At 42.5% G+C, this 18,684-nt stretch overlaps 1 protein-coding gene across 10 annotated transcripts in view; it reads left to right on the forward strand.

Moving 5' to 3' along the window:
* Positions 1-18,684, forward strand: part of agrn (agrin) — a 247,669-nt gene that overhangs the window by 90,737 nt on the left and 138,248 nt on the right. For 8 of the 10 annotated variants that reach the window (XM_034877728.1, XM_034877730.1, XM_034877733.1 and 5 more), the window contains one exon: positions 8,200-8,238. In XM_034877728.1, the coding sequence (XP_034733619.1) occupies positions 8,200-8,238 (39 nt within the window). Of the gene's footprint in view, positions 1-3,398; positions 3,999-8,199; positions 8,239-18,684 lie in introns of those variants that run through there. The other 2 variants (XM_034877735.1, XM_034877738.1) reach the window with 1 other exon arrangement.

Genomic DNA, 18,684 nt, shown 5'->3' on the forward strand with positions numbered 1-18,684 from the left:
TGCCAGGCTGGCTCCCTATCGCCCTCTGCTGGGAGAACTTGGCGCTTCATGTTAGATGTGTTGGTGTCGTGCACTTTTAATTGTTTTAACCCCTTGCTGCATCAAAAATTCTCACTCGTTGAGACAATAAGCGTGATCATAAAGACACAGTTACAGATAAAAGTAAAATGGGTGACATAAGACAGGCAACAAATGAGACAGCAGCTGTTTCCTTTTTCTTCTCAGTCAGTCCATCAATCAGGTTTTGTTCCGCAATGTGAGAGCTGATGTGAACTTTCTGGGCAGGTGGTGGTGGTGATGGTGTGTGTGTGTGTGTGTGTGTGGGGGGGGGGACTCTGAACTCTTGACCCTCGGCAGGCAGTCTTAAAACCTGGCTCCTCCTGTGTTAGAGTCTCTCCCACAGAGCTCAGCTTAGGCCTGAGAATGAACACACTTTCCAAAGAGATAAATGACTTTGGGAGGAAGCAAGATCACCTATATGTGTGTCTGTCTGTGTGTGTTTCGTTTTGAGTAAGTGTACTGTAGTGCGAGTGTGTGGCCAAGTTGTGTGTAGGCTGAAATCGTATAGAGACAAAAGACAGGAGGCGTTTTGCTGTGTATATGTGTTTCTATCTGGCAGAATAGGCAATTGTGTGTGTATTCATGCAACTCCTCTGTGGATGCAGGCTATGTGTGCATCAATGCCAGTGTGTGTGCTTGTGCGCACCCTTGTGTAGAAGGGGGGGGGGGCTGAATTTAACGGCAAAGATGGAGATGGAGACACAGATATAGAGAGTGAAAAAACATAAATAATTGATGATAGATACTGCCTTGCATCTGGCGCCTGCCGCCGTTGACTTTGTTCAAAGTGGATATTGATGCAGGGTCTTGCTAAAACAGTGTAACCACCCTTCTAGTCTGACCTCGTTATCACATTAGACGAGCAACAATGCATTGCTTTTAAAAAGGGCAAAATAATACAAGCTGTAAAATAGATGCAAATGTGTCCGAATAAGATCATTGGCCAGATCTGCTGAATATTCATATTTTTTTTTGCCACATTATTTAACATGGGGGAGAAAAAGAAAACTCGTCCTAGTTGTAATGAAAGTGAGTAAGAAAAAAAGGGTCCAAATGGGATTGTTAATGAATTGAATATTTTCTTGTTTGTGTGGAGCGCATGTGGACTTTCTCAGGTTTATTTTTGTACTTATTCTTGTCAAAAACAAGTGGGTTAGGCTGTTTGGAGAGACTCAATATGGGATTGACTTTAATCTATTTAAGTTTTGCTCTCTCCCTCAATCGGCAGGCCTATTTTCTCTCAGTTTGCCTCATTAAATCTTTGTGGAAATTCTCCAGCTCTTGTGGAAGAGACTTACTTTTGATTAGGCTATAAACAAATGGAGGAGTTGGATGACATCTCCCAAGACCGTAGCCCTCTTTTGTTTTGCTGCTGCACTGTTGCTGGCCCCCTCCCCACTTTGACAGGACTTGAGTACTATTCCCCAAAGCTTTTATTCTCGCTTATTTTCTTTTTTTTTCGTTCCCCCACCCACCCAACTCCAACCCCTCCTCCCCTCTGCCTTTGTTAAAGACAGCCCCTCAACCACTCCCCCCACCTCTCTCTCTCTTTCTCGCTCTCGCTCTCTCTTGCACTATCTCTCTCGCTCTCTCATTATGGGCTCATCCGTTCTGCTGGCTGAGGGCTGAGAGAGGAGCGTTCAGGAGGAAAGTGTTTGGGAAACCAGTAACACGCCGCTGCTGTTTTCTCCAAAAGAAAAAAGAAAAGGTGGACCGAAGTGTCAGGAGCTGCTTTTCCTTTTGCCAGCACTCCACACTCCCGTTTACTTCCCTTCTTTTTGTCTCTCTCTTTCTCTCTCTCTCTCTCTGTATTGCTGCATCTGTCTGCTGACTTCTCTCATTGACTCACTGCTTCAGCTGGCTGACTGAGTGCGCTGACACTGGGACCACTACCTGCTGCCCGGGGATTAAGCGCACCATGAATACCCGGAGTCTAATTTGTTGTTTTGGCTGCCAGTGAATGTTGGATCTCCACAGAGCAGAAGCCGGTGCATAAATCCTTGCAGCCAGGACACTGAAGCGCCTCTGGACTAAAACAACCAAGTGAAAAGGGGACTGGATGCTTGAGGAAGCGTGTAAAAAAAGATTCAACGAACCAGAGAAAGAAAGAAAAGACCGGACAAGTTCTTTCCTGAAAGGCAGAAATAGCAGAAGCTGAATGAACTTAAGTGTTACGAGGGTGTAATGAGAACCTTTTCCTCTAATTATCTGGTTGGGATTCTCTGTCTCAGTGCTGATACAAGGGAAGAAAGCCCAACAAATCTGTGCCTCAAGCTTCTCGGTTGATTTGGGATACCACACAGGTTTTTCTCCTTTTCTTTCCATGAGTTCATTCATTTAGATCGTCGCTGTGTTTTGCTGCTCATCCGTAGCTGCTTGGGGGAGAAGACAGGTTGCGTGGGGATTGCGATCCTTCTTCTCTCCAACTTTTTCTCCCTCTCAGCCACTTCTTCTGACCTGCATGCAGCATCCAGCGCACCAGCGGGGGTGGGGGGCAGATGCTTACCCTCGCCACAACACTGGACGGGAATAAAGGTTATTGAGCAGTGTCAGGCACACAGGACAGAAGGGGAGGAAAACCAAACCGTCTCCGGGAGCATATGGATTAGCGAGCGGCAGCCAACTGCTTTCCAGCCATCCTGCTAATCACACAGCTGATACAAGTTGCTCCGGTGATGGTGTTAGGTTTGGACGGATCTTACGTGCCGTGGTCGTGAATCTCTTAGCTCTGCCAGACTATACAAAATCATAAGCAAAAACGAGCCAGTCTCCGGTGGATACAAAGAAGCAGTTGTGTTGAGTTAGAGGCGCTTTGGGTAAATCATTGCTCAGGAGAGGAGCTAACCTTTGTTGCCCCAACAGGCGAGAGCCACAGGGAGTCTAAAGAAGATGCTTAGCTGTCACCTCTTAGTAAAATACTTGTGACACATGTTTGTTGGTGAGCACCAGACCTTGGCTTGGTGTTTAAAGGCTTTTGACAAGTAAAGGAGTGGAAGTGCTCTGAGAAGCTGCATTCCCAGACCCCTTTCACGTCCATCTCATTACCAGTCAGGGTCACTGGGAGGAAAGGAGAGGATTGCATTTGTGGATTTACTGTCAGCCTGCTCGGACGTTTCCGTGTGGATATTTGACAATTTTATTAAAAAAACACATCCCAACACACAAACTTCTGGCTAAGGTGCATCTCACACACATACTGCCAAAAGTACACTGACGTTACAAACACATTATCACCACCCACCTAAAACCACACACTTGTTTGCACTGTAAGTATAAACTAATTCACAACATACACACACACACACACACACACACACACACACACACACACACACACACACACACACATACATAGTCACAGATTTAAAGCCCATTAGTTTTATCCTAGTGGACACAGCAGAATGGAGGTCGTGTGGACAGGTGGGGGGCTGTAGGAGTTCAACATCCCTGTCCCCCTGTCTGTCCTCTTTCCCCAAATGGATGCTATTATCTCGAAAAATGTGTTGCTTGGAAACCGCTGAAAGCTTGCTACTGCGATTCTCTGACAGAAACGGTCACCGGGTCCTTGCCACGGTGCACAGCTGGAACCGCAGCTGAAACACTCGCCAATAGTCTTTTTTTTTTTTTTGCTTTTTGCATTTATCTTCATCTTCATCCTCTGCTCTAACCCGCCGCCATCATTTTTTCCAACGGGTCTTTGGGCACCCCTCGTCGCCCTCCTCGTCCCGTCATCTCCTCCGCCCTGGAGGGGAGGGGGTCAATGGAGTGGAGCATGAGCGGGTGCCACTATCCCTCGCCACCGCCACAGGAGCAGGACCGCAGGTATCAACACAAGGTGTCCTTGGTGGTGCGCTACTTCATGATCCCCTGCAATATCTGTCTGATCCTGCTGGCCACATCTACCCTGGGCTTCGCGGTGCTCCTGTTCCTCAACAATTGTACGTTGGTTCATCAAAAACACACAATTTTACTTTCATAACACCTAAACGTGTGGGTCACTGCTTGACAATAGACTACCTGCTATAATACTTGCTATAAACCCCTATTTCTAAGTATTGTTGTGGCCTTGTATACAGAATTTAGCTGGGAATAAATTATTTTGTACATTCTATTCAGTTTTTGCATTGAATCTCCTTTTTGAAACCCCTCATGACAGCCTTTTCTGCACTTCAGCTAGGGACATCAGAACTACTAAAATTCTCAACCCCCATTTCCTTGTTTCTGAGCCTGCACTGCAGGCTTGCAGAATTATGCCTTATATTTCTTCTCCAGACTTGGCATTAACTTTGAACTGCGGGATGAAGTATTAAAGGCAACTAAATGCCTTTGGCGGATGATAACATATTATTTGGCCTGGAAAGCCTCAACCCCTCCTGTCATCTGCCTCCGCTGCATTATTCTTGTCCCACTTTATATTGAAAGTATTATTAATGTTTGTGCGGCTTAGTGACTGTTTTACAGTTTTGACGGTCACCAGATCAGTAGATTCTTGGGTCAAAGACAAAGTGATATAATTGATTTTGTTTGCCTTCTGTTAAACCCCATGCTGGGTATCATTCATATTCACAAAATGAGTTCATGAATTCACCAAAGATATGCAATCTTTTTTTTTTTTTACATTACTGGCAACAGCACACCTTCAGCTGTCCCCATCTACCATTTGCCTGTCTGCGTTAACACTAACTTATTCATTCTCCCCACTCTCTCACACACTTACACAAGTCTATTTTTGAATGCCTTTACAGGTTAGACTGTGTTAAAGGTGAAAGTCCTCTCAACTATCCAAAGTGGGCTATTATTTATGCAAGACATAATCAACAACATAATCCACATAATTCCATCATTATAAGTAAATAAATTAATCGAGCGCTGTCATTTTGGGGTTGAAGTGGAATTTGAGTGACCCTTTTAGGGGAGAGGCTTGTTAATATTCTTTAGTCGTTATTCTTGTTCCCTTTAGTCTGTAAGCTGTTGACTTTTCAGCCATGTAGAAGGCAAAGTCCCCATAGCCAGGAGGATGCCACTGCATTAGATGCACCTCTTAGCATTTGTCTACTCTTTTCTAGTTTGTGTCTTTCTATCATCTTTGTCAGTCTTTCCCTCTCCGGCTAACTGGTGGATGTTGGTGACCAGAGCAGTATGGTACATTTGTAACCTTGTCGTTTAAATTAATCAATTTCAGCCTGACAGATTCTAATAGATTCAATACAAACTCAGTTAAAGTGGGCCAATCTTCACCTCTGAGATGAGAAATGTGCATTGGAGGAACTGATTAAATGAAAGGGGCTCTTTTATGCTGCCAAGAGCCCTCGCCATGTGGCCACAGGGACAGCTGGATAGGATGGCGATAGTGCTGGTAGTGATGACGTTTGTGTTTGGATGTGTGGGGAGGGAGGAGAGTTGTTAGAGGAGCCGTGCAACCTCAGATTCTTTTGTCACCATATGGGGTGAGGCATGCCCACACACACAGTAACCCCCACGAAATCCTACCGCCTGCCAACAAAACCCACACACAGACACACTCTTGGTTTATCATTCTGTGTGACTTTACATCAACCGCACAAATAGGCAAGATGACACACATTCAGTGATACATACACACACTCCTCTTCATGCACATGGCTAAATGTCACAGCCAGACACATATTGATTCGCTGAAGATACAGTATAAGGTGAATGATGGCCATGTTCTGACATTCACAGGGGCGGGGGAACTCATGCACGCTTTGCTGGGTGAAAAGGGAGATGGGAAAGGCTGATATGTTTATGGAAAGACCTTATCTTGTCCTTTCATTATGGAAATGTGACGAAATTGTTTAGTGCTGCCCTGTGCTCGGCACACCACCTTTTCTGTCAGGCTCTTTCTGATTTGCCTTGTTTGTTTGTGTGTGTTTTTGCATGCTTACGAATGTGAGACAGGAAGCACAGCCTGTGTGGATGTCTGTTTCTGTGCGTGGTCCTTCACCCTCTCAGCAGAAGTTCTATATTTTCCTCGTGCCAATTTCTGTTTCCACTCGTTTTATATGTTTTCTTGAAATCCCCCCCAGATGGAAATCAGTTACCGTCATGACTGACTGGGAAACAGCTTTAGCCGACACTTCATTATTCACCTCTAGCACCAGCCTCGCCTCTCTTCTCCCCTCTCCTCATTTTTCCTCTCTCACACACACTCTCTCTCTCTTTCTCCCCCGAAGCCCCGACTGTTGACAAGCAATTTTAAGTGAGCCTAAATTTAAAACTCAGCTGTGTCTTGGTATTGCAGAAGTCCTGAAAAGGCTTTGGCCCAGTGGTTGACGGAGCCCCGGAAAAATGTGTTAGTGGTGTAATTGATGTGATGTGTTTTATCTTCCTCATTATCCCTCACAGTGCAGAGACATCAGAGAGATGGCTGGGTGGCTGCACATCCTTTCTGAATGTGTGTGCTGGTGTTCACATTTGATGCTGGCAGCTCTGACAACTCACCGGAGCTCTGCTTCGTGAGCCAGGCAGCTGAGTTGACTGCGAGAGTGCAGATGGTGGTTTGGTTACTTGTGCTCGGTACTCCAGTATCCTGGTACACCGTGACCAGTGTATTATATGATGGCCTTCGAGGTAGCACATTGTCCATTCGGTGAAGTTCCCTGGCAAATGATCATGGCCCCAAAATCCTTTCTGTAGATCAGTACGTTTTTTTTATGGTGATTGTTTGTGTTAGAAAAAGGGACAATGGTGCTGGATATTAGTGGTGGAATCACCAGAGGCCTCACTATACGATATCATCACGATAAATCATGATGCGATGTTATTGAGATTTTAAACATATTGCAATAGTGTGCGATATATTGCAATAACATCTCTTTTATCCAAAAAGATGCATTTCTCTGTTTGTATATTGTATATCACTTCAATTTTATTTCTTCAAAATGGTATTGTCAAGCAGACCAACTATCTGTATTGATTTCCCCCACCCCCCCCCCACCCCTACTAGATATCTTTAATTTTCTAACATGATGTCAGTCTTCTTACTTTGCTTACACCTCATTCAGTGCCATATGTATTTGGTATCTGTGTGCATATTTGTCAAGGAAACCATAAGGCAGATATCCCGCTTGATGTTTCCTGTTCAGGGCTGACATGATTTGTTGTCTAATCAATTAGCCAATCAACAAAACAAATATCTACTATAACCTAAAAAGGCGAGCAGTCGTTAAGGCAACAAAACCTCTCTGGTTCCAGCGTCTCAAATGTTACAATTTGCTGCTTTTCTCTTCTGTCTTTTCTTGTATTGTAACTTAAAAATGTCTTGGTTTGTTTGTTGGAAAATATAAGCAATTTGAAGACACCCCCTAAGGCTCTGGGAAATTGCCTTTTCAATATTCTTTGGCTATTTGTAGCCTAAACAGTTAATGGTATAATCATCAGATTAATCAACAATAAAGGTAAACGTAAAGTGGAGCCTGTATTGTGTTTGTGCTTGCTTTTTGTTTTGTCACTAAGAATATCTTCTATTTCCCTGCTAAACAATGTAATTCAAACTATATGTTCTCCATGAACAGTCTACATTACATAAACTACTATTGATCCAGTGCTTGTTCAAGATTGTCTTTATTTTCAAGCATTAAGGTGTCAAAAATCCAGTTTCATTAGGTCTTTCCCCTGAGTGTTACTCTATACTCAGTCATTTGACACTACAGGTCTTGTTTTATGGTTCCCACAAACCGGCAAGCCTTATGTCATTGTCTGCTGGGTGTTTTACTAGGAGAGTAGCGTGATGTAATTTGATATTCTAAGGGGGATTTATTCTGCACATGGTTGCTGGTGGATGGGGACTGAGTATGTTTTCACCGATGTGATCACTGCTGTGGAATTTCAAATCTTATCTTGCACTTTTCAACCCAAAAGAAAAGCAGATCCCTTCCCGTGTGTTTTTACCATTCTCATGTGCTCTCATGGTATCAAAAGGCATGCAGTGTGGTTTGGGATGAGAAGATCATAGCAACAATGATGATACCTGTCGCTGAAATGTACTACTGTTGATTAGCTAAGCGGGGTTCCTGCAGGGTAGCAACTCAATTACTTGGCTTGTACCCCTGGGAAGTCTGTGAATTTCCCCCAAAACTAAAAACCTATTTCTCTCTCTTTCTCTTTTATCTTTTTCAGACAAACCACCTCACTTCACTCCAGCCCAGCCTCCTGATGGTAAGTCCTCTGTGTTTTCTCTCTGCTCGCCTCCATTGTCCGCTGGTGTTTTGGGGTTGTACCTGCAAATAATGACCTCATACAGTGGTCATTCTGCCTTTGAAGTGGCTAGTCGTCTGTGCGCTATGCCAGCTTTGGCTGCTTTGCTTCTTTCTTTCTTTTTTTACACAGTTGGTATGGTAGGCACGTGGCCAGGTCTGCTCAGGCCTTTGATGTGAGAAGGATCTTTTGATGACTTGATTTGATCTGCTTCACACGGCTAGTTGGGCTGATGTTCAATACCTGTTACTACAGCAGCATTCACATCCTCCTGATAGGGTCTAATGGGATAATACACCCCCTTCCTCTGGGTATTCTACATTGCCTAAGGTTTGTAGGCTATGAGCGCAGAGCAGAACCATCACCTCACCATATTATCCACATGCTCTCCTCTTGTCCCATACATATACATCTTTGAAATGGGTGCTGCATTGTTGTTTACCGGCCCAGTAACACAAGCTTTTAATTAAAAAAGCAACAATTTATTTCCAAAACTGTGTATCTCAGCAAGCTTTAATTGGAGGAAAACATCTGGTTTTCAAGCTGCTATCATGAATATTTATCAGAGGCAGCGCACTGAGACAGTGTTTGATAGACTTTTGTGTTGTATTTTCTTTATACTGCGCTGACAGCCAGCCAAAAATGGACTCCTACTAGTTCTGAAGGTGTTGTGTCATCCTGCTTGTGTTGAGGCTACAAAGCCAGAGGTTTGGAGGGATGAAGACATAAGGAGAAAATGTTCCTAATGATCCCAACTGGCCAGCTGATATCAGGGACAAAAGGCAACAGTGAGGGCTTTTCTGAATCTGTTTCTGGTAATGGCTCAATCACTCGCCCAATAGGCCAGCTTGTTTGGAAAAGCGGTTTGCGAAAGATGTCAGCTTTAAAAAATGTATCAAATTAGAGGTGGTTTATGACGAATGGGATTGTCTGGCAGGTTCGGGACAATAGGCTGTTCGCTGTCGATACAAAATGGCTGTGGCATTTTGGCTTCAACAAATAATTGTGCTTGATTGAAGCGTTTCTCAACTCTGCCTCACCTCAACACCTGAGGACTGTGCAAGTATGTCTATTTTTTCTCTTTCATGCCCTCACATCAAAAAACACTCGCGATCCAATTGGAGCTGGCACGGTTTACAGCATCTATTTCTTTTTGTTGTAATGGCAGATGAAATCGTCCTGACGAACGATTATATCTCACGGAAAGTTTTGTTTTTGAAGCAATTATTGCAATAAAATTTGGCTCTCCACTGAGCAAATGAGAAACAGTGTGCAGGCAGTGAAGCAAGCCCATTTCTGTCTCCCATTGAATTTCCACCTACAAAGGAAATAACGCCCTGCTTATCGATTGAGCCACTCATTTCCTATGTATTAAAGTTTTTGCTGTCTGAGGGGCACAGTTTGTTTCTGCACTAGTCAAGCATTTAAAAGCCGCTGCTAGCCCTTAATTACATTTCCAATAGTTCTGTAGGCTTTACATCAGCAGCCTATGCCGTTTTAATATTCCAAGCAAAACAAAAGGCAAAGCCTCCAATCAGTGGGGTAAGCCTGCCCTGTGGGACGCAGTTTCTATGGGTCATTTAACACTGGAGAGATTAGTGAGACAATTAGAGTTGGCCCAAATAAGACAGTAGGCCACTTTTTGGAGACGCTGGGTGTTAGTAGTGGTGGAGGGGCAGTTTAGTAGAGAGCACCGGTCTCATTCTACTGAACTTGTCCTCAGTGCCAAGGGCGCTCTGCTCCCCAGTACTTGATTACAGGAAATCACGGACAAGATACCAAGAAGTGTGCATTTTTACACAGCCTAATTTGTTTCTGAACTGCTGTTGATGAAACGTCCTTATTAGCATGAGGACATTCTGCGGAAAGTAAAAGAATTTGTTCTACACATTAGAGCGAGAGGATCTTGGGACTCGCTGGGGAAAAATGCAGGTTTGGCACAACATAAGCAAAACTCTAAGATGATATTTATGTTGTGCGCCCCCCGCAAATAGCTAACAAATCCTCCCAAAATGAATGGCCCATAATCACCGGTCAAAAAAAGTGACAGAAGTCACAAAGCAGCCGTTAATTAGGCTTTTTCTTTGAAAGCTCAAAGCGGCAGTTGTTCGGCTTAGGCCACACTCATTATTGCCTGTTGTCTCCTGATAATAAGACGCTAGTTGTTGTGCTTTTGGCCAGAACTAGAAAGCTCAAAGACTTGCAGCTTGAGGGATTAATATTGGACTCTGGAAAGAGGGTCGACTCAGAGAAATGCTTGATGAATGAGGCTCTTGGCCCTCAGTTGTCTACATCCAGAGTTTGTGCAGTGGTTAAGGGCACAGCACAGAGGCAGTGTTAATTAGACACAATCTTTGGTCGTATTTTATTAAAGATGTATTAAGGTCTATTACTTCACCAGGTATTTGTTGTGTGATTTATGGAAAATCTAGTTTATAAATGAACTTGGACAAGACTAGATTCACGTCTTTAGTTCTCTGTCAAGCGGAATATCAGGTGTACTGTAGACTGCTCCCTTGAACTATCCTTCATTTCATCCTATTACATCCTAAGGTGAGTAAACACTGTCCAAACATGATCCGAATAGGCCAGAGACTCAAAAGAAAGGAAGTGTAATAAGTTAAGCCTTAGTTCCCAGGTCTTCTGTGACTGTAGCCGTCTCCAGCACAGCCTGCCTGTCTTCAATTGCGCTTTTGTCACTGACGGAGCTCCCCAGAGGATGCTCCTTGCTGACAGACAAAATAAACTCTTGGACTGATTTGAGCTTAGATGGTGGAACACCTAAATAAGAGTGCCGGGAGGCTCACTTACACTTTAAGAACACTACCTCGTCCTAAAGAATTGACATAAATACTGGGTGGCAGTAGCTCAGTCCACTCACTCTGACATCTCTCCATTAGTGCATGTATAGGTCCTAAGCATGTGTGTGTATTTCACGCCTGTGAAGTGTGTACACATTGTAAATTGTAATTTCCCCACTGGGGATTAATAAACAAATTAAAATTAAATTAAATTAAATCTCTGTCAGCTCTGGGAATTCACCCTGTTCCCGATTTCTTTATTAAATAAATTTGATTTTTTTTTTTTTTTTTTTAAAGAAGGAAAAAAAAAACGCAGGACAGAGAACACTACAGGCCGCTTTCACCGGTGACCCGATAGCTGGTTAGTAAATATGCAGGAACACTAAAACCATGAGGGAACGTGGGTTAATATGTGGATTAATCCTGGGATGTCCACACATCGGTGTGAGTTGATTGACTTCAAAAAGTTTAACACTTTATTTGAACCAAAGTTCAAAACACCTCTTGATGTCTGTCTTCTTTAGTCTGTTGGCTGTTTAGGTTTTCTCCTACTGTCACTTACACGTTCTGCACTTACTGTGGCGAAATTTACTGTGTTTACTGTTTACACATCTGTGCTCATCATCATATGTATATTGTTTGTACTGGTGTTATTGTTGGGAATTGTGTATACATATTTCTAAAATGATATGTTTCTGTTTGTACTCTGACCTTTTCAAATCCCCGACTAATAACCCATATTACAAAAAAAGACTAAAACTAATACTAAGACTAATAAAAACTAAACTAAAACTAAGCATTTTCAAAAAATAAACTACATTAGAAAAAATTATCGTGATTCATATTTTTCACAAAATCGTGCAGGCCTAACAGACACACACACACACACACACACACACACACACACACACACACACACACACACACACAATTTATTCTGCTGGAGCCTTTCTCTGTGTTCTTGACAGTAAGCCTAGCTCAGAAAGAGGCAGAATTAATTATGGCTCCTTGGCCTATCTTAATTAAATCATTTCACATCATAGATTTCACACAACAGAGGCAAAATATCCACCTCATCTTTTAACCTGGGCGGGGTTACTTGCTGAGAATGCCTCACATCAAGATATCAAAGGTAAAGTTGCTTCTCCTGTATTACAATTTCACAGAAGAATTGTCATGTCCGGCTTTTAAAAGAGAGCAGCTTGTTAGGCCACTATTGTGGAGGCTGCTGGGGGACAGCGGAGGGGTTGAGTCAGCCTTGACTTTATCAACAGAAAAGTTTGTTGCCCTTTTAAAGTACACACTTTTCAAATTACACAGATGAACTCTGTATCCTCACCTTTGTCAGAGTAGCCTGTCTCATTTTGCGTTGGTGGCATCAATAAGTAAGTAAGTTGTTTTTGTCATAAACAAAGGTTTTAGCCAAATCTGGTCAACGCCACATCTAACCAATTGTCTTTGACAGAGTTCACATTCAGGCTTGCATCACCACACCTCACCTCAGCTTACCCGGTATTGATCTGACAAAATAGGTTAGAAGCAGTAGTCCACAGAGAGAAAAACAAAAATGTCAACCAAGAAGAAGAGAACTGAGGTATCCTCCTGTAAAGTGCAGCACTATTTGCTTTTGATACCCTATGACAAGGAGTAATAATTGACACAGTTTGCAACGTGGGTTTGCTTCGATATGTCCCCCGGCTGCGGAGCCCCTCCTGCCAGTGTTGATGCAGGTTATTCTCTGACCTTGGACCTTGAAAGGATCAGCAGTTCCATGATTTGGACACAAAACACACTGAACTGAGGCTGTGATTTTCTATGGCTGTGATCTGGAAGCTGTCAGCCGGCAACTCGTACAGCCGTAGTCTGATTTGTTGGCATTAGGCCTGCCTGGACTGTGTGTAATGTACAAGAGAAACTAGACAGAGGTGTGACCTGGAGTATTGCAAACTACATATCTGCTTCATTTTGGGCTTTTTTAATGTCCTCTTGTTCTCATATAAAAAGTTAAAAAGGTTATGACAAATTGCATGGAAATCAATTATCAATGTGTGTTTTAGTAAAGCCTTTAGCACATATTTCACTCATGAATATACGTCCACACTGATGAAAGCTTCCTGTGAAGGCAACTTTCCTTTTGCCTCGTTAGATGCACTGTAAATATATCCACGCTTGATTTATTTCCTTCTTCCTCATGGTAGAGCAAGAGATTACAAAAACAAACGACATTAAAAAAAAATTGTAGCAGTATGTCACATTGCCGAGTCTCTGAAATGAAATGGAAAGAATGACGTTAGCGTGATAGACAAAACCATATCGACAGTATGAATCCATGTGAGCTAATTAATCGTTTCTACTGTAGCTGCTTATCCAAACCCTTATCGCTCAGCATGGCCGTGCAGAGGGACGGTTGAAAGCCCAAACCTTCTCAGCACTGTGGGATATATTGGAAGTAATTAGCGTGCAGAACAGCCTAATGTTGCCTTAAATGGGCTCTCTATGTTCTTCGCATGTTGATGGTGAAAGCGGCCATTCGGCACAAGTGAAAGGCCACGTTGCTCATTCCTTCTCATTAACACCGCCGCAAGTTATTTTAAATCGGGACTCAGTTGTCGTTCCATTTTAATCTGTGATGGGTAGGTGGTAATTTAATAGTTTGGTGGCGGAGTCAGAAAATAACCACACAGGGAAGTGTAACCAGTGGAACAAATTTCACTGTCAGGTTGTTAATTAGAGGAAAATAAGTGGCTTGCAGTGTCAACGTGTTGCTGAACAAAATTTTGCTGATATCCTGCTATTAGCCAAGACTTGCATCCCAGTCAGTGTTTTCTCTGTTAAGAAGCAGAAGTTTATTGGAGTGTTTTGCTCTGTGTTGACAATATCCACACTGTATACAAATACACCATACATGTCATAGTTTTCTGCAGAAGCAACGTTTGCTGTGAAAGTCAGGCATCTTCAGTTCAGTGCTCTTTTGTTCTCTCTCGTTCTGCCAGACACACAGACACACTCTAACTCTCTTGAACATTTCACCCCTTGCTTCTTGTTTTCCTTCACTCAGCTAGAAACCTTGTTTACAGATCACAGTTGAACCTCAGGCTGTGTGAAGGAACACACATACACTCCTGGCACACACACACATTACAGAACCCCGAACATCCAATTTTACAGTTACTGCTAACTTTTATACGTTGGTGTGTATGTGCTTTTGGTTTCGTGTGTGTGTGTTCCTGTTAAGTATGCCTGATAAATTTTTGCAACAGGTTACAATAGACTATAAAACGGAAAGGAATTCTTATGCTGTGAAATTTAAAATACGAAAATATATCGAATAACATAAAAAATTAAATGAGTGCAGTGTTTTAATTAGTTCCGCCTTGGCTATATTTGAACAGTCAAAGCCCCCAAAAACGTATCATCCCAGTGTTTGGCACATCTGGGTGATGCTGTTAAATGTGCGATAGCTTTTCAATGTTTCTACATACCTTACAATGGTGATGCTGACATTTCTTGTTTCATACGCAGCTCCCTCTCTGTTGCTGTTGTAGCTAACCGGTAACCAACATGCGGGTCTTCCAACTCGTTTTCATTTGCGCCTGTGACTGACCATTGCACGCCAATCCACTGGTTGTGCTAACATCAGCACATGTTGCTAATGGTGTATGGCTAAAGGTTTCTGGGCAGAAATCACACTTGTGAACTTTGGTTCAACATTATATGCATCAATCTACACACCGTGTATCCTGCATGTGGCGGGTCCCCTGGACCTTGACTGTGACTACATAAAACATTACAGCCCTAGTTGTCATGGCAACCAGATGTGCAGCTAGTTGTAGACGAGTCCATCGAGTCCCAGTGGAGCCCCATACTTTTAGTCTGGTAGACAGTCAATTTTGAATTCACTGCTCTATCTGCAGTATTAACTGTGTGCGTGCGTGCGTGCGTGCGTGCGTGCGTGCGTGTGTGTGTGTGTTTCGTTCCACTGGACACAATTACAACACACTGACACATGGCCTAGCAACCAGTCAGCAACACCATTTACACCCTGCACACACAATGTGTGCGTGTGCAGATGCAGATGCACACACACACCAACATGCATGTGTGTCCGTGCAGCGTGCTGATTGCTGCCCTCTCACTTTGCTGAGATTTATGATAGCATAGAGCAAGACAGAGGGCACAAGATATTGAGACGGAGAGAAGAGCAAAACAGATAAAGACTGTAAATCCCTATTCTCTGAATGTTTCTTTTCAACTCTTTACCTCCGTGTAAACAAATATTTATTGGAGCTGGGGGAGTGAATAGACACAACATATGATATGCTACAGTGCAGAGCCAGCCAGGAGCATAATGGGGTAAAGACACCTTACGCTGTTTACCCACCTGTTAACGTCGAAAATAGCATCCATTCATGTTCCTGGGGCATTTAATAATAGTAAATAACAATGTATCCTTAATTAGTCCCACAAGGGGAAACTACAATTTACACTCTGTTGTTATTACACACATTACACACAAGCCTGAATTACAAACACATGCTCAGTACCCTATAAATGCACTAAATGGAGAGATGTCAGAGGGAGGGGGCTGCCCATGGAAAGGTGCCCCGAGCAGTTGGGGGTTTGGTGCCATGCTCAAGACCTTGGCGGAGCCCAGGAGGTGGCACCTCCCCAGCTACCAGTCCAACACCATACTTTTGGTCCGTATGTGGACTCCAGCGACCCTCCGGTTCCCAACCCAACTCCCTACGGACTGAGCTACTGCCACCCCCTCTTTATGTAGATTATGTGTATGTGTAATGTAAGTTCTGGACTTGCTGAATTTTAGATTGCTGGTTTCTCTCCTCCACTGGGTCATGGTTCCTCATGTGTGCATATAGCAGCCACTGAGCCACCACACACAAAGAAAGTGACTTTTGATTTCCATAAAGCAGGCACACAATGCAGACAAAACCCTTTTCAGATGCTGCCTATAGTTTTTTTACATATCTGCGTAATTTTTAATTAGCCGCTGAGTGAATTTTCTATAGTAATACCTCGCAATCTTACAGAACCTTGTAACATTCTACGGTGCTGAATACAGACTCCAACTCAAAGATATACTGTAGATGGTTGTGTCTTTGACTATACACACATTTTATCTATTAAATCAGCCTCTTGTGCAGCATCGTAAGATAGCATTGTAATACATTTCATATTTTATGGTAATGCAGAGAGAAACTAACCTTTTACCATATGATAAGCCAATATAGTACATTATTTGATCAAATAGAGCATACAGCGTGAAATGTGCCATGTAGTGTGTTAATAGAGAAAACTACTTCGGGTACTTGGGGTGTAAAAACTACTTTATAAAAGAAATGTTTTACAATAAAGCATGAATGGAAATAGATTAATTTAAACTCTTCAATAAGCAAGCTCAATCAAGTTACATCCCACAGGGAAACAGCTAGCTAGATAGCAAAAGCTAGCAGGTGATAACTAGTTATACAGTGTGTACTCTGCTTTAGGCTACTATCTACTGGATAACTTAAATATGTTAAAAAATGTCAATGTATAAACATAGTAATCTACAGTAATTAAAGTTACATGAATGCATGTAGTCTTTTGGCTCAGACAGTGACAGTATCGTGGGCTGCACATGTGATGGGAGCATGCACTGTGCATGCAGAGAGTTGATGGCCAATTATCCATACACATGATGGAGGAGTGCTACTAAATGCAGTGCATGGTACAATTCAATAAACTGGACATGCCATAAGACCAAGTTTTGCTTTTTATGTGTATTTCCCCCTCTAAGTTCTAAGAGCTTAACTTAAAGCGTAACGCGGGGAAAGATGTAAAGCTCCTAAAGCTAAGGTCCATATAGGTGCATGGGCAATTTGTTGTTTTGTTGTTAGTGGAAAACAATATCGACTTTGTAGTTGAAAAAAGAAGCCTCCTATAAGAATTAAATTTCCTTCTATGGAGTCCGTTAATTCGCATTCGGAGATCAACACTTTTTGACATGCAAGATGGCGGCGAGTGAAGAAACCAGGGAGGTAGGCAAGCCTCCGCAAAGCATGCCTCCTTAAATAAAGAGAAGTCGAAGTCTCCTATGGAGCCATTTTGATGCTAATAAGCGTCACCTGCTGTTAGCATTTCATTGACTGCCATTCATTTTGGCGTCACTTTGACAGCAAATCACTTTACATCTGAAGCGTTTAAAGACTCTATTTGTCCATTGTTTAATTCTAAAGAAACACGACAATGTATTAAAGTAACGCTCAGCTTTCACCGGAAAAGTGCTTAATTGACTTCACTGCTCTCGGCGTTGCTTTGTCCATTAATTTTATTGTCTATGGGAAAAAACAACTGCTAAAGTGAGTTGTTCAAAACATTTCTTTTTAGTAAACTCTGTGTACACAAACAATGTTCTCAATGCTTGAGTGTTTATGTTTAGGGCCCCTGCTGATACTTAGAGCAAAGTATCATGTTTTGTCAAGACTTCTTAGTGTTTTAAAAATAGCAATTTTGATGATATCATAGAAGTGCCCTTAGGACTCCCGTTCAAAAAGGGCATTTGACCAAAAACTAAAATGTGGTCAATCTTAAAAGTGGTGTTTTCGTCCTAATTATGCTTTTAAACAAAAGTTGGACTCTGGTACATTCACAAAAACCTAAGACCTAAGGTTCCATTATGGCGTGTGTTACGCTTTAACTTGTAAATGCTCTTTTTTGGAAGTTTTGACACTCACCATGAGACCATATGGCCCTGCTTGAGAGACGGTGGACACACGTGTGATTCTTTTCATACTAAACTGGTTGTCTCCGTATGTGGACGTGGTCCACATGTGCAGATTCCATGCTTTTAGCTGCCAACAAGACAAGTCATAACTTTGTTACAGAAGCAGGTTAAAGAAAAGGTAGGCCTATGTCACACTCGTAGCGACACAAATCTGTATTATTTGGGCTTGGTCAGCGGCAAGAGATTACCTGCCATTCAACTTAAAAAGAAAAACAAAATTCATCATTGAGGCGGTCAGAGTGAGACATCGTCATTACATTTTCCAACCAATCGCTGTGCTGCAACTGTGGTGAGGAGGACAACAACTACTGTCTCTCTGTCCAATACATAGAAAAAAGGATGTTTTGTGCAAATTAGGGGAATTAATTTCCCCCCAGGCTGGCTTTGTTTGTATTGTATATTGTTCTGTTCACCCCAAAGCATTTAACTCATCATTACATTAAACCACTCTCAGATTTTTAACCATACACCTCGGAGTATTTGTACAAGAGAGAATGAGTAGATGTTGTGCTCAGTATTCCAGCAACCTCACACATCTGCATGCTTGCTCATTTCCATAATAAGAGGGAAGAAGAGGAAAGAAACCAAAATAGAGTGAAGAATTGACAGCAATTTGAACCATTTTCTGCGTGCGTGCATGCGTGTGCTCGTGCATGCGTTTTTGTAACTTGACAAAACTGCTGCAGTTATTGTTAATGGATATTTCAGAAATTCATCTTTTGTCATTTTAGTTAAAAAAACCTTTCCCCCCCATCACATTTTACAAGACAAACATGTGTTTAGGGAATTTGAAATGATCATTCACTAATGGATTTTGTTTAT

This window comes from Etheostoma cragini, chromosome 7, assembly GCF_013103735.1.
Source record: "Etheostoma cragini isolate CJK2018 chromosome 7, CSU_Ecrag_1.0, whole genome shotgun sequence".
In the NCBI taxonomy this organism is placed as follows: Eukaryota; Metazoa; Chordata; class Actinopteri; order Perciformes; family Percidae; genus Etheostoma; species Etheostoma cragini.